The sequence below is a fragment of the Solanum lycopersicum genome, chromosome 6, assembly GCF_036512215.1.
Source record: "Solanum lycopersicum chromosome 6, SLM_r2.1".
NCBI classification, from domain to species: Eukaryota; Viridiplantae; Streptophyta; class Magnoliopsida; order Solanales; family Solanaceae; genus Solanum; species Solanum lycopersicum.
In genome coordinates this window covers 1,238,303-1,254,067 of record NC_090805.1, presented here as the reverse complement: position 1 = coordinate 1,254,067, position 15,765 = coordinate 1,238,303, and the positions used below count along the sequence as shown (strand labels likewise).

Below are 15,765 nucleotides of genomic sequence, written 5' to 3'. Positions count from 1 at the left end.
ACTATTAATGCACTCTTTTGACTAAATATCTTTTACGGGTAAAATGAATAAATTAATTTAATCATAATTTTGTAAATTGACAATAATTTGTGTAATAGAGGGCGTAACAGATTTTGAATTTGTACATATTTGACAATAATTCAATTCAACTTGGCAACAATTAAAATGCCATGTGGTGTAGATATAATTTAATATTATTGCTATTTTAAATAGCTCATATAAAATTTGGAAAATATATAATACAAGTGTTTGTCATAAATGAAAAATTGGAGTATTAATTAGTGGTCAAAGTCAGCAAAAACTAACATTATCAGCAAATAATTAACAGAAAAATGAACAAATGAGGCTGTCTCACATGACATATATTTGTAATAATTGATCTCTTTGCATGTGAAAACAAATTAAACCATCAATTGTTCACATGATTTTAGTTTTAGAAATGATATCATCTATCAAATTTTTAGTTTATTTCATTTAATTTGTAAGTTAAATAATGTAATTTTTAAATCATAACTTCCAAAAACAAGTATTTATAAGCTAAGATCTTACTTGTCTTATAATCGATATACAAAGTGTCCAAAATATTTACAAATATGACTCTAAGATCTATTAATAATTATTAAACTAATATTCGAGCTAAACTACTACTCTCTCCAATAATGATAATCAAACAACTTAAAAAACAATTTATCTATAAAAATATATCTTGAACTTTACTAGAACAATCACATATATTCCTATATGAATTTTCTTAAAATTAAAATTAAAAAAAAAATATAAACTATTTTTTTTATTTTCGTTAGATGAATATGTGAGCTATTTGTATAACAATAGGAGTATTTATATGTGAGTCATTTGTACAACATTAGAGATATATATGATTTGTTTTCATAACGAGAGGCATATCAACTCTAAATAATAAAGTTGAGGGGTATATTAGATCTTTTTACCTATATTATATGTACAATGTACATATATCTTATACATTTAGTGTATATATACTGTATATCATGCATAAGTGATGTGATACCGAACTGAGAATGCGATTAGGTCTTCTTATTAAGCTTCCTACAAAATTGAGAAAAAATCATGTCCAAAGTCATTTATTTGTATAATATACGTAAACCTTACTTTTACTTCTAAGGCAAATAAATTATTTTCAATATACTCCTAACTTAAGGAAAAAATCATCCGAGGTCGTTCAAAAAAAAGTAAATGACAGACGTATAGAAAATAGCATATAATGACAAAAGTAACCTTTAGTAACAATACGATATTTATGATAAAATAATATGATAGTCGAAGTACAAACAACAAACAAATAATAACTATAAAAAACTATAGTACTACTACCAACACTAGATAGGCTAAATATTTAAGTGTGTTATTATTAAATGAGTTAGTAAAAAATGATATATATATATATATATATATATATATATATATATATATATATATATATATATATATATATATAATTGGAATTATTAGTGTTATTTTAGGGATCTATTAATGCATGTTCAAGTTTGGAACATATTGGGATGGGTAATAATCTGATCACTACTAATTTTAGGAAGCCAAATCTCTTTTAATATTTTATTTCAGTGAGCTACATAAATCTCACTAGTTTATAAGCTAATTACTTAAATATATTTTTGACTTTATTTTATAATATTACGTATATAATTATTAGATTTTGGTGCATCCGAATACAGCTAGAGACATGTATCTGAGATATACGGGATCAAATTTAGGTGTAATTTTTTTAAAATAAATTATCTGAGACATGTAGCAAATCTCGTTCACCTCTCTCATATATATTCTACATACATGTGAATCACTCCACACACACACACACACATATATATATATATTTATGTATCTAATGTGTATTTAGTATGATTTGTCTGTATCTGAAATATATATGAATCTCGCTCACCTCTATCTCTAATTTTGTATATCTGGTAGTAAAAATATATGTATCAAAATGTAAGATACATAAGAAACTCTTAATTAATGAATATGTTAAGTAATATTTGGAAAATATAAATAATAGTAGTATATATGATAATGAAATATGTCTAATTAGATACTAGTTTTTTCTTTCTTTTATCTTCTCCCCCCAAAGCTACTAAAAAAAACCCCTTTAACCATTTCTTCGTTATCCCATTTTAATAATCTATACAACAAAATGTGTTATAGTATATAAATGTTTTATACATAGTTATACACTATATACACACTATGTATATATGCGATATATATATATATATGAGTTTTTCCCCTATAGATACAAAATTGAGACAATATTTACCTGCTTTAGCTAGGGTTTTAAGTTTTCAAAAGTAGCTAGAGTGTTTTTTTTTTTTTACAAAACATCTACAAATCCGGTCAAAGCATATATTTTATATATAAGTTTTACTTATATAGAATTCGATCAAAATATACCACTTACATATAAGTTGTATACAACTTTTGTTGTAAAGAAACACATCAAACTTGCATGCAATTATGCAAGTTTTATGTAATTGCGTCCTGTAGACACTAATATTAACGTGACATATAATTTCGAAAGTGCCTACGTGATTATTTTATAAGTTGAGGCGTCTAACTGATACAATAAAAATAAATTGAGATATCTAAAATTGCATCCGTAAAATTGGAGTATTAAGTTATTAGTTAATGTCAAATTAAAATGTCTATTATTCCAAAATATATTATCTCAAATAAAATGTTTCTATTGCAAAAAAATAAAAAATTAAACTTCCAAAGGTACAACACCTTTTGCTCAAGGGTACTCCTTATCTACAATGGGGACCCCACTTGATCCCTCCACTTGTGGTATATATGTTATATGCCACCTATTCTCTATCCATTAGTTTGCACCAAATTAAACATTTAGAAGTCATAAAATTAGAATATTATTATGATAGTATTTTAAGAAAGTTTATTCTTAATAGTTTGTTGAAAATTACATAAATATTACTACAATAATGCAATAACAAAACTTGAAATCGTATCGGATATCGTCTAAAAATTATTTCAATCGTGCAAAATATTTTTTCAAAACTAAAATAACACCTTATCTGATTAATTAGCGAATATAAGAATCAAGTTAAATAAAATTAATCTCTTTTCATTTATTAGAAGATACCATAATCAACAAAACTAAGAACAAACTATTTCATCAATGTGAAATATTTACCTAAAAGTAAATACTTCTTTTTTTGTTTGTCACATAAAAATAAATATTTTGCCAACAAAAACTAGAAGTTCATTTTATTTTTTGTGACACAATGCCATGGTTCAAGAATCTCATCAAAATCTCCAAAACAATTACAAACCAATCATCATCTTACAAATCTATAACTCCATTAGCCTCACCTTTACTAACACAATTTCTACAATTCACTAAACACTATTCAACTAATCATCATGTTGTTGGTTTGGAAGCAACAAAAAGTGACCAAAAGCCAAGAATTGTTGTGTTAGGTTCTGGATGGGCAGGATGTAGGCTAATGAAAGACATTGATACAAATATTTATGATGTTGTGTGTGTGTCACCTAGGAATCATATGGTGTTCACTCCATTATTAGCATCTACTTGTGTTGGTACTCTTGAGTTTAGGTCTGTTGCTGAACCTATTGGAAGGATTCAACCTGCTGTTTCAACACAACCAACTTCTTATTTCTTTCTTGCTAATTGCAATGCCATTGATTTTGATAATCATATGGTATGTGTCTACTTTGCTCCCTTTTTTTTTCTTTTTTCATAATCGTGGTGTTCATACCAGTTTGTGCACATTTAGTTTCTTTACCGTGTACCTATTATCTCTCACCAGCACATAGTAACTCTATCCATATGAGGACTCGTGATTTTTTTTATCCACTTTATTGACCAACCACTGGGATAAGTCCTTTGGTACAATGACATTGATTTTGATAAACATGTGGTATATATGCCTAGTTTATTCCTTTTATTGTTTATTGTTTTTCTTTTTTTCATGATCGTGATGTTCAGACCCTAGTTTCTGTACTGTATACCTATTGCCTTCCATTAGCACAGTTATTGAGTAACTCTATTCAGATGAAGTCTCGTGATTCTTTATCCACTTTATTGACCATTAGGACACACACTTTGGTGCAATGACATTGATTCTGATAAACATGTGGTGTTCCTAGTTTTCTCCTTTTATTGTTTTTTTTTTCCATAATCGTAATGTTCAGTCCAGTTTGTGCGCACCTAGTTTGTTTACCGTCTATCTATTACCTCCCACCAGCACAGTTACCAAGTAACTCTATTCATACGAGGCCTCATGATTTTTTCATCTACTTTATTGATCACTAGCTAGGGTACGTGGTGCAATGACATTGATTTTGATAAAATATGTGGTATGCATAGACAGCTACCTATTTCTACATGATAGCTGCTACTACCCTCATCAGCATAGTTACCGAGTAACTCTATACACCTGAGGCCTCATGGTTTCATTGACCACTAGGTCGTAACCTTGAATGCTATTGTTTTTTTTGTTTTCTAATTTCAGTTCTAAGACCTAAATTCCTCTGTTTATCCAGTATGTTGGCATTTATTAGATCCTATAATTGTACACTTTTATGTTTCTTCAGCAACTTGTGTTGTACTTGTAGATACAATGCCAAACTGTGACAGAGGGAGTTGAAACCTTGGAGCCATGGAACTTTAATGTTTCATATGACAAGTTAGTCATTGCATCTGGAGCTCATGCTTTGACATTTGGAATTAAGGGTGTAAACGAGCACGCTACATTTCTTCGTGAAGTTCATCATGCTCAGGAAATACGGAGGAAACTACTTCTAAATCTCATGTTGTCTGATGTGCCTGGTATTTGTTGTTTTCGTTATAATGTTAAATTTCACGTATGGTCACTAAACTTCCCCTGTTATAACAGTAAACTCATACCAACTATACAAACTATGTGTGAAGTGCTTAAAAAAATACAAATGATCAGAACATACATATGCAAATTAGCCTCATGTGGCAAGTGATGATCGTGTCGTTTGTAAGTTTTGAGCAATGCACACATAGTTTTGTGACTTCACTGTTATATTGTATGATGAACTAAAGTCATGATCCGGGACAACATTGATTTCTTCTCACTTTTGGTAATGCATGAGGCAGGAGTTAGTGAGGAAGAAAAGCGTAGACTCTTACATTGCGTTGTAGTTGGAGGTGGTCCGACAGGAGTTGAGTTTAGTGGCGAACTTAGTGATTTTATCTTGAAGGATGTTCATCAAAGATATGCTCATGTCAAAGACTACATTCACGTCACGTTGATTGAGGCAAGCTTGTTTCAATTTCTATATTCATTGTGTCTAAAGCAGTGTTTTGAGTCTTGAAATAACATGTGTGTCCTTTAATTGACAGGCAAATGAGATATTATCCTCCTTTGATGATCGTTTACGTGTATATGCAACTAAACAGTTGACTAAGGTGAGATATATACTGATCGAATGTATATGTGATTCTCTGTCTTTTGTGCTATATATGTTGAACTCTGAACTCAACATTGTACTGTTGGATTGTGTTGTGATTAATTTGTTCAGTTTTCAGTCAGGAGTTCGTCTTGTGCGAGGCCTTGTCCAAGATGTGCAACCAGAGAAGATAATTCTTAGTGATGGCACAAACGTCCCCTATGGTCTGTTAGTGTGGTCTACTGGTGTTGGCCCTTCACCTTTTGTTAACTCACTTGATATACCAAAAGCTAAAGGGAGGTAAGTACATGTTTTCTTAAGATTCATCGACCTTTGTTCACATCGTGAGGTTTAAAGAAAATCACGGAGACTCTTAGATAAGGGGCGAAGGATATTTATGATATGTGTTGTACTGATAACTCTCCATGAATTAATAGGATTGGAATTGATGAATGGTTACGCGTCCCATCGGTACAAGATGTATACTCAATTGGTGATTGTAGTGGTTTTCTTGAAAGTACAGGCAGACAAGTTCTTCCAGCTCTGGCCCAAGTAAGTATGAGTTGTGAATCAAAATTCATTTTGCTTGATTATTTATACATTTAAAAACAATTGTTTGTAACACAAACATAAGGATTGAGCCTAATGTCATGGACTTAGAGTCTCGCTAAAGCTCCGTGCAACACTTGACAACTTACTCACTAATCTTTAGTCATGACACTAAGCTACTGAGTTCAATCGAACCTCACAACCACAACGTTAGCTCCGCCCATGTGTGTGACACAAAATTTCTAGGTAAATGATGTGTTTAAATTGTCTTAGAATGTTTGTTGTGTTTGATGAGGTTGCAGAGAGGCAGGGAAAATATTTAGCAAGTTTGTTGAACAAGGTGGGCAAAGAAGGTGGAGGACATGCCAATTGTGCACAAAACATTAACTTGGGAGATCCATTTGTCTATAAACATTTGGGAAGCATGGCTACAATTGGAAGATACAAGGCCCTTGTGGACCTTAGAGAGAGCAAGGTTTTCCTTTTTCTTTTTTTACATCTATATTCCTTTTCTTTATTACTGTAGTGTCTAGTTTGAATGTACTTTAAATAAATTTCAAGTTATTTATTATTGATATCTCCTACCAACATAAATATCGAATAATTATATCGACCAAGAGCTTAGACACATTAGAATGCATTGCATCACTTCAGTATTTTTTTTATCTCTGGTGAATTTTGAACCCTAACTTTTCATGTTTTTAAGCGCATTTTGTACCTTAATTGTAAATCTATTTAACGTTCTTTTTTTTTTTAAAGAAATGTGTTCATTAATTATCCGATAAAATTAACTTGTGTTTGCAGGAAGCAAAAGGTGTATCTCTAGCAGGATTCACAAGTTTTTTTGTTTGGCGTTCAGCATATTTAACTCGTGTAGTGAGTAAAAGGAACAAATTTTATGTTCTAATTAATTGGTTGACAACTTTAGTATTTGGTCGTGATATAAGTAGGATATAGACCAAAAAAACACTGTCTTGTGACGGATTTTATGCAAGCAGTGTCACTCTATTATCACGCTTCAAATTTGGGCTTGTAGAGATCACGGGGATGTATTTCACGTCCAGAAATGTATTTTATTTTCGTATTGTCTTCATATGATGTCGGCGTATTTGTAAATATATACACTTTAATATTTTCTTAAAAAATTATTTACATATTTATTTAGTGAATTCATGTCCTTAACATTGTTGTCATTGTTATTGTTGTGGTTGTTTTCTCGTTTGTTTGGTTTATGTTGGGGTGTCAAAAAAATATGAAAAATTAGTCGAACTGGTCAAAAAATCTAACTGGATTGAACCGACTTATAATCATTTTTTCAATAAAACTGTGGACTTTCATTTTATCTAGCGACTTCATGTCTTTTACATTACAATCGTTGTTATTAAAGTGATGAATCTAAGAGTAGGGACTTTTTTCAAATGGTAGAAAATTTTAAAGGATAAGGTAATATTTAAATACTATTTTTTTTTTGAGGAAAATTGTATGAAATAGCAAATTATTAATTCAAATTAAACACTATAGCCACAATTTATTCTATTTGTGATTCGCAACAAATATTTCCTTCTTTTGTCATCTGATTCGGTATACAATTAGCCATTTTTGGTATACAGTTAGTCATTTTACACATTTCGGTATAAAATGTATAAGAAGCGTTTATGTTTGTATAAAAGCGAGAGAAAAGTGTATATACTAATACAAATAAAAATACATATACAGTTGTCATATACACTTATAATTATACAAATACAGATTTTATTATACAATGAATTTATACAAAACTGAACAATTTGTATAAAATTGGATGTATCTAGCGAAAAATACAAATCAAAAGCTTTATATCAAACATAAAATTTATTATGAAGCACAATTATACAAACTATAATTACAACATATACGAATATGATTTTTATGTTTGCTATTATATGTGAAAGTTGCTCATTTTTTTCCGAATAAATGAAGGCCAGACCAATATAACCTTTTGGGCCTAAGTCTGAAATTTAGCTGGTCCGAATTCAGGGCCCAAAATACGTTAAAAAGGGCACAGAACTAATAGTTAGTTAGCCATTTTCATCTTCTTCTTCTTCTTCATCGAGCTTCTGCAATTCATCACCATTTTCAACAGAAAAAATGAATGGCAAGTCTGGGATTTTCGTTGGGAAAAGGAAGAAAGTTTTTCCTCAACGTGATATGGAAAGTAAAGTAACTATTGGAACTTCTCATAGAAGAAAACCAGAACGTAAAATGGATTCGGAGACGCAAGAAAAGTTTTCTAATTCTAGAAAAAATACTGTACATGGAGAACGTAGAAAGTTCAACAATACTGAGGGAAAAGTGAAATGCGTTAAAATGGGAGAAGAAAATGTTACGGTGAGAAAACAGAGTGGGAGCAAGCAAAAAACTGAATTATTTTCGAGGAAGAAGGTTCAGGACAAGAAGAATTTGGGATTAACTGAAGAAAGGCCTAAGAAGAAGAAAAAGCGAGGTATTCGATTAGACCGTCATGATACCTCCAATAAGAGGCTTGATGATGGAGTAACAAGTATAGGTGAGTCTCAAAAATCATCTAAAGCTCAATTGCATTGATTAGTAGTATCTGTTTTCAGCTATTGTGTTATTTTTTGTACTACTTGTTCTCTTCTTAATAGATATACTTAGATTTTTGATATGCTTGGCCAACCTCTCTATATTCATAAAGGTAGAGGGCTATGGCTACATACACATCACACTTCCTAGACTACTAGTAGTGGGATTATACTTGGTTTGTTGTTGTTGTGTAAAGTTTAAATCTTTTGCTTGGATTATTACCAATTCTTTCTTTGATTGTTTGAAAGATTAAGAACGGGGCTTGTACTAGTTTGGAAGTTAAAGACCACTCTTTACGTGCTATAATCTGTGGCGTTTTCTTTCATCAGCGATCAACATAGCACTATTTAAACAACTGCTACTAGTATGCATTAATCCTAAGCAAGTTGGTTTTGCTATATCAGTTCTCTCTATCCATGATGCTCCATTTAATCATGTTTAAGTTTAATATTATTCATTATGAATCGACTAGTATTATGCTGTGTGCCAACCTATTGCAAATTCTCCTCCTTTTTATTTGGTCTAAGGCGGTGGATGTGAGCCAGCTCACACAGTTCTATATCTTTTATTGATGTGTGACTTTATATTGTAAATTGATTTTATAGAAGGCCTTATAGCTAAGTTGCTCGGTCTCGGTATGGGTGTCTGATATGGGTGGTATGTAGAGGTCTGATCCTTCATGATCTAATTTTAAGATACAGATACAGATTTGAGAATTCGGTTACAGAAAATTTCAATATTTAAAATTAGAGTTATATGTCTAAATTATGATATACATTATGTGGAAAACTTACAAGTTGTTATGATTATAAAATATTGATCAAGAGGTGAATCCTTGAAAAGAGGTGATATAAAGAAAAGGACCTGACATAGAAATTTCTATGTATAAGGTACTCCATTTTCTTCAATTTCACCTTAGTTTTGTTTTGATTAAAAAATCATTGAATTTGTCCAAAGATTATCTGTTGATTTTGGTCAATGTACCCAAAATTGGTTGACCAAATCCGGTATGGATCCACACCCACAACTGTGTCGTCGCTGTAAGTGAAGAGTTCAAGCAACTTAGCTTTCTAGTATAAATTTTTGTTCAAGGAATTACATTACATGGTCTATCCATTTCTATTCATGTGTCTTGCTTTCCTAAACACATTTCCTGTTTAGTCTATAAAAAAAAACTTAAATGTTTAATTCCAACATTCCCATTTACCCTTAATAACTCTCTTGTAGAAATGACATGTTTAATGCAACAAGATACAAAAGTTGTTTTCATACTTATAGTTTAAACCCCAAGATTCAAAAGTCTTATTTAATTTTAAAAATCATGTGCCTAGTCGAATACTCAAATTAAGCATATTAAATGAAACGGATGGAGTACTTTTTATTTAACAAATAAATTGGCAGGTCTGTAAGAATATGGCCTGTGATTCTTGATACTTGCTTTTTTGATAAGTGGTAGAGGATTTACTTATTGTCCTGGAGCAATTGTGTTCCAAGGAGATGAACTATTTTTGCTTTTAACTGGCGTTCCTAGTGTTCGTGTTTATGCAATTATTTATCCGTGCTATTTTCATGTCATGTAATCTACTTAATCATCTGTGGTTAAGTAGATTAAGACTTTTCCTCTGAACTCATTTCCATTGCTTTCAGATAACAATAAGGAAAAGCAAGAAGATTCAGCAAAAACGAAAAATGTTGAACTGTCGAAGAATGCACAATTTCGTGCGATATGCCCCAGTCCATCTATTCTTTCTTTTGTGGAAGACAACGTAATCACTTTGACTAGGATTTGTTTGTTTGATTGCCAATATTAGTGCAGACATCTCAGTGTTCAGTATTTTTGTCTAAAGTCTTAATTCCTCAAATTTGTATTGCAGTTGTTGGGTCGTAGACGTGATATTCAGATAAAGAGGGCAGGCTATAACATTGAACTCTCTGCTCCTTTAGATAACATTCCTTTCTCAACAAGCTCAGAAAGGGAGCGGATTGAAGAACCGGTACAATAATTTACATGTTAATTGATATCTAAACCTTGGCATGTCTTTAGGTCGATGTTTCATCATAGTATGAAGCCACATATGATGCCCATATTCTTTTTTCAGTATACTGTACTTAATTATAACTTACTCTTTCTATAGGTGTTCAGGAATAGGTTGGAATTTTTCGCTGCAGCTAAGGTTTCCTCGTCATTTCCCCCTGCAGATCTTCCAGAGATTGCATTTGCAGGTTTACTGATCGGTCCCTTCTCTTTTTTAAGTTCCTTTATGCTTGGCATGAATGCTTGACTTTCCTTTTCTCCTCCTTTTATGGCTTTCTAATGAGCTTTTGTTTTGTAAGAAATGACATCAACATCTCTTCATCAAAAAAATAATATCACCATCTTCTTATCGACTATGGATGCTTGTGTCAGGATAGGCTGCTTATATTACGCCCCTTGGAGTACGGTCCTTACTGGACCTGCATGAATGATGCAATGGGCTACCCCTTTCTTTTCCATTTTTGACATTCAATTTACGTTAAATATTCTTCCTCTTGAAAGCTGCATTCATGGGCTTGTTACTGGAAAGCACACCATTTAATGAGTGATATCCTTATAATGCATGTTCCACAGAGTTAACTGTCAAAGCTTACACATTTGGGAGTCTTGACGTAAAACTGTCATTATGATACATCTAGATGTGTTGGTTTACGAAACATTTCTGTAATTAAAATACAGAAATTCACAACTGTTTCTGCTATCCTAGTTATCTGATGTTCGATTCTCATCTTTTCCCCTTTTGATGTCACATTCTTTTTGGAGGACTGGTTTGTTATACAAGCTTTTGGTGTGCTAGAATCAATTGATTACAAGTTAAACATAAAGAATTCAAGTGATTGGGAATTAGGAAACTGCTTTTATGATATTTGTTCCTTGGAATAGGAAGGTCAAACGTGGGAAAGTCATCTTTACTAAATGCGTTGACCAGGCAATGGGGTGTTGTACGGACATCAGATAAGCCTGGCCTCACTCAGGTGACACTTGTTTCCTGAACAGAAGTTGATTTCCTGCTATACATGTAAGATAACAATATGCACATCTGCAGACTATTAACTTCTTCACGCTTGGTTCAAAAATGTGCATGGTTGATTTGCCGGGATATGGTTTTGCTTATGCAAAAGAAGAAGTGAAAGAAGCTTGGGAGGATCTTGTGAGTTGGCGATTAGTTTAACCTTTCGGGGCTTTGCTCGTGTTACTTCTTGCATTTGTTGGTACTAACAAAATGTTCAGGTTTCTTTGTATTAGTTTTGAACATGTGCCTCTTTGATTGCTCCAATTTGCAGGTGAAAGAGTATGTTTCTACTCGTATTGGTCTAAAGAGAGTCTGCCTTTTGATTGATACAAAGTGGGGCATGAAACAAACGGATCATGAGCTTGTTGATTTAATGGAGAGGTACAAAGAAGTTACTTTCCTACCTATTAAAAGATAAAAAGGTCATCTGTCCAATATTGGAGTTAGCTAGATAGAATTGTCGCCTATTCTCTGGCCTATATAGTACATTTGGTCATCACATGCCTATGTAAGTGTTGATTGTGTTAATTAATTAGCATTGTTTTAGGAGACTTTATTTTTCTAGAGTAAGAAATAGAATGTTATCTTTTAAATTTGTCTTTTCTCAATTAGTTATGGTATATATTATACACCCCCTTCTCACAGGATGGAAAGATATTTAAAAAATTCAAGAAAACTCTTTCTTCTTTGCATAGTTGTTAGCTTGCTGCTGATTTGAGGTTATAATCTTCTGTCGTAATGTACAGAGCTCAAACGAAATACCAGATCATTTTAACCAAGACAGACACGGTTTTCCCAATAGATGTGGCACGACGAGCCATGCAAATTGAAGAGGTGAACTTAGAAAAATGTCATGTCCCTTTAATCTAAATTCTAATCTTTTTCAAGTATCCCCATAACTTGATCATTGTACATGCACTATCTTGCAGAAACTCAAGGCAAACAAGTCTGTTGTTCAGCCTGCGGTAAGCATTGCACATTTTTTAGCTTTAGTTTGAGTTTTGGTGCATTTTTGGTTACAAAAATGGTACCTTTTGTTTTTCACTTTTATTCAGGTGATGGTAAGCTCAAAATCTGGAGCTGGTATCCGAAGTTTAAGAACAGTGCTTTCCAAGATTGCTCGGTTTGTGAAACCATAAATGGTAATCCTCTGCCTTTATGTTTTCAGTGACACAGTCTAGAATTTTTGAGTGTTCGATTTCGATTTGGTTTTAATATGCTTCAATCTTCTAAGTTGGCTTGTTTTATTAATAGGCAGTAGAACTAAGATTTAGGTCTATGATAGGTATATAGTCAGGCTGTAACAGATTTATAAGCAGCCCATAGTTTATACCATACCACTTGCATTATCTATTATCAACTTCTAAATCTCAAACCCCAAATCCCATAAACAAAAAACCAACAAATACTCATTTTTCTTCTTGGAACTTATCTATGTTGACATTTTAATGATGATTCGAAAATATGTGTGATTGTTTTACTTATAAAAACATTATTCTTATTATTATTGTTGAAACATTACGGGTCTTTCATTACTAATCTTAACATCACAAGCTTGTACGTTGTATTTTGTGGATATCGTAGTGTTTGTTATTTAGTTACGGGGTGGGGGTGGGGGGTCGGGGGACGTTTCATGCTTATTACTATGTAGTTTAGTCACTAATTGCAATATGGAGGGTGTTTCGTTTCGTGAGTTTTTACTGATCTATGTGTTTGAATGTAGTGTTTCTGCACATTTTTCTGTGTTATATTTGTTGTATAGCTATGCAAATCCATTGACATTGTTGAAGTCTGGATTGGATGAACTTGGTTGTCTTTTATTTTAAGGGTTTTCCATCTGGTGTCTGGTTACCTGCTTTGGAGCTCGATTAATCTGGATTCTCGCTGCGTAGAGCCCATTCGGGGGAAGCGTTTCCTACCAATGACTTTTTTCATACCCAGGACTCGAAACGGAAACCTCAAGTGATGAGAGGACCCATCCGCTGCACTGCATCCTTATTCCTTGGTGATTGATGGTTGATGAAATTGGTTGTTATTGAATATTTTGAAGTACTCCAAAAATGTCAAATCTTATGTATTTATTAAAAAAAATGTAACTTTCACATATAGCAAACATAAAATTCATATTTGCATGCTATAACAAAGTTTGCATAATTACGTTTCATAGCAAACATATATATGTATAATTTGTTATAAATATACAATTGAAGCGAATTGTATAAAACAAGAAAGAGAGAGAATTGGGCAAAGAATTGTAGAAGTGTTGAAGTGAATCATATAAAACAAGAAAGAGAGAATTGGGCAAAGAATTGTAGAAGTGTATAAACGAAGTATATAAAACAAATTGTATAATTATAAGTGTAGGACGATTATATACAATTTAAATTTGTATAAAACGAGAAAGGGAGAAAGATAAAGAGACTTGGGCAGGAAATATAAAATGAAATCGAATTGTATAAAACGAGAAAGAGAGAAATTATATACAATTTGAATTTGTATAAAACGAGAAAGAGAGAAAGATAAAAGAGACTTGAGCAGGAAAGTACGTGTATAAGACGGAGATATATGTTTTTGCATGTATATATACAATTTTCTCTCACTTTAGACAATCGGAAACACAATTTATACAATTCTATTGTATAAAGCGAGAGATGCGAGCGAAGCAAGCGATCGAGAGAAGGAGAGTGGGGAGCGAGAATATGAAGGAGAGAGGAACTGACAAACAGTTTGTTATGGGACACAAATAAATCAAATGATAGCTATTATATTTATTTTATATTATTAGTGTGTTATTCTATACAATTATCTCTAAAAAAAAGTTATTCAAAATTTGTATGATTTACCTTTTTCATTTATAAGTTTTGTGTATATTTTATCTTCTTTAGACCTCACTTATATAATTATGCTGATTATATTATTATTATCTAGCTTATATATGTCAATTAGAAAGAGAGAGTACAATCTTTCTATAAAGTTGATTATAAACGTTCAATCTTGTTGAAACAATCCTGTTTAAGAATAAAAATAGAAAAATATATAGTGATTAGGATACCAATTCCATTTATTTGATTAGGTAATTTATTTATTTTATTTGTTCACTATTTTTAGGATTCATTAACTTTTACTTGTGCCTTTTAACTTATCAAGAAAAAATAATTTTTTTCTTTATAGTTTACCATTAATATTTTTTATTTATTTTCAAGACTTAATAGTAAAGATCAATTAATAAGAATAATATGATAAAAATAATTCTTTTGGAAAAATCCTTTTGATCAGAATATTTATCAGAACTTTTACCTATATTATTTTACTTTTTTTTTGGGAAAATGCACAAGTACCCCCTCAACCTATGTCCGAAATATCAGAGACACACTTATACTATACTAAGGTTCTATTACCCCTGAACTTATTTTATAAGTAATTTTTTACCTCTTTTTGACCTATGTGGAATTAGCTCTAATACCATAGGATTATTTTAGGTAAAGACCAAAATACCCTCTCAAATCCTTTTAAAATTTTATTTATTTTATATTTATATTTATACTAATAAATTTATTTAAATAAATTAGCTTACAAATTTTATTATTTAGATATAACTTTTTGTTTCTAAAATATGAGTTATTTAATCTATTTATTATTAATATAAAATATTATAATCCGACTAATATGCTAATGTTGATGTATGAATTAAAGAACAATTCATAAGTTAAATATTGTGTGTGTGTGTGTGTGTATATATATATAGACACACACACACATACACCTCGAGTATAAAAATAGTTTAATTTATTTTGCTATATTTATTTTATATTTTTATTTTATGATAAAGAGTTTTTTTAAAATTTATTGATACAAAACAAAGTTTAATAAATTTTCTCTATAAATCATTACAGTTGTGTGACCTTTTGAGATATTAACTCCAATTTATTAAGATAAAAATTACTTACTCTCAAATAATTTAAGTGAGAAAATAGTGAACATGACAATAAAATTTTTATTCTCCTAGCTAGTTAAAAATGTTATAAAAAATAATATTCTCCGTTAATTATCTATCTTGACTCAATTACATAAAATAGAAAATTTCATATAACTCTAGGTATAATTGAAAAGAATATTTTGTGTAACCATTTAA

General features: G+C 31.1%; 2 protein-coding genes across 2 annotated transcripts; both read left to right on the top strand.

Annotated features, from left to right (window-relative positions):
- The first annotated feature begins 3,241 nt into the window (after nucleotides 1–3,241).
- LOC101266519 (internal alternative NAD(P)H-ubiquinone oxidoreductase A1, mitochondrial) lies at nucleotides 3,242–7,172 on the top strand. Its single transcript, XM_004240356.5, has 8 exons — nucleotides 3,242–3,734; nucleotides 4,651–4,864; nucleotides 5,162–5,322; nucleotides 5,408–5,473; nucleotides 5,594–5,754; nucleotides 5,892–6,006; nucleotides 6,299–6,478; nucleotides 6,808–7,172. The coding sequence occupies exons 1-8, from the start codon at nucleotides 3,297–3,299 to the stop codon at nucleotides 6,958–6,960; spliced, it is 1,488 nt and encodes a 495-aa protein (XP_004240404.1). The 5' UTR covers nucleotides 3,242–3,296; the 3' UTR covers nucleotides 6,961–7,172.
- Nucleotides 7,173–8,007: 835 nt separating this feature from the next.
- Nucleotides 8,008–13,787, top strand: LOC101266226 (uncharacterized). The gene is made up of 11 exons (XM_004240355.4): nucleotides 8,008–8,548; nucleotides 10,234–10,352; nucleotides 10,461–10,580; nucleotides 10,722–10,809; nucleotides 11,504–11,595; nucleotides 11,667–11,771; nucleotides 11,905–12,014; nucleotides 12,380–12,467; nucleotides 12,563–12,598; nucleotides 12,689–12,775; nucleotides 13,461–13,787. The coding sequence occupies exons 1-10, from the start codon at nucleotides 8,131–8,133 to the stop codon at nucleotides 12,770–12,772; spliced, it is 1,260 nt and encodes a 419-aa protein (XP_004240403.1). The 5' UTR covers nucleotides 8,008–8,130; the 3' UTR covers nucleotides 12,773–12,775; nucleotides 13,461–13,787.
- The last annotated feature ends 1,978 nt before the right edge of the window (nucleotides 13,788–15,765 follow it).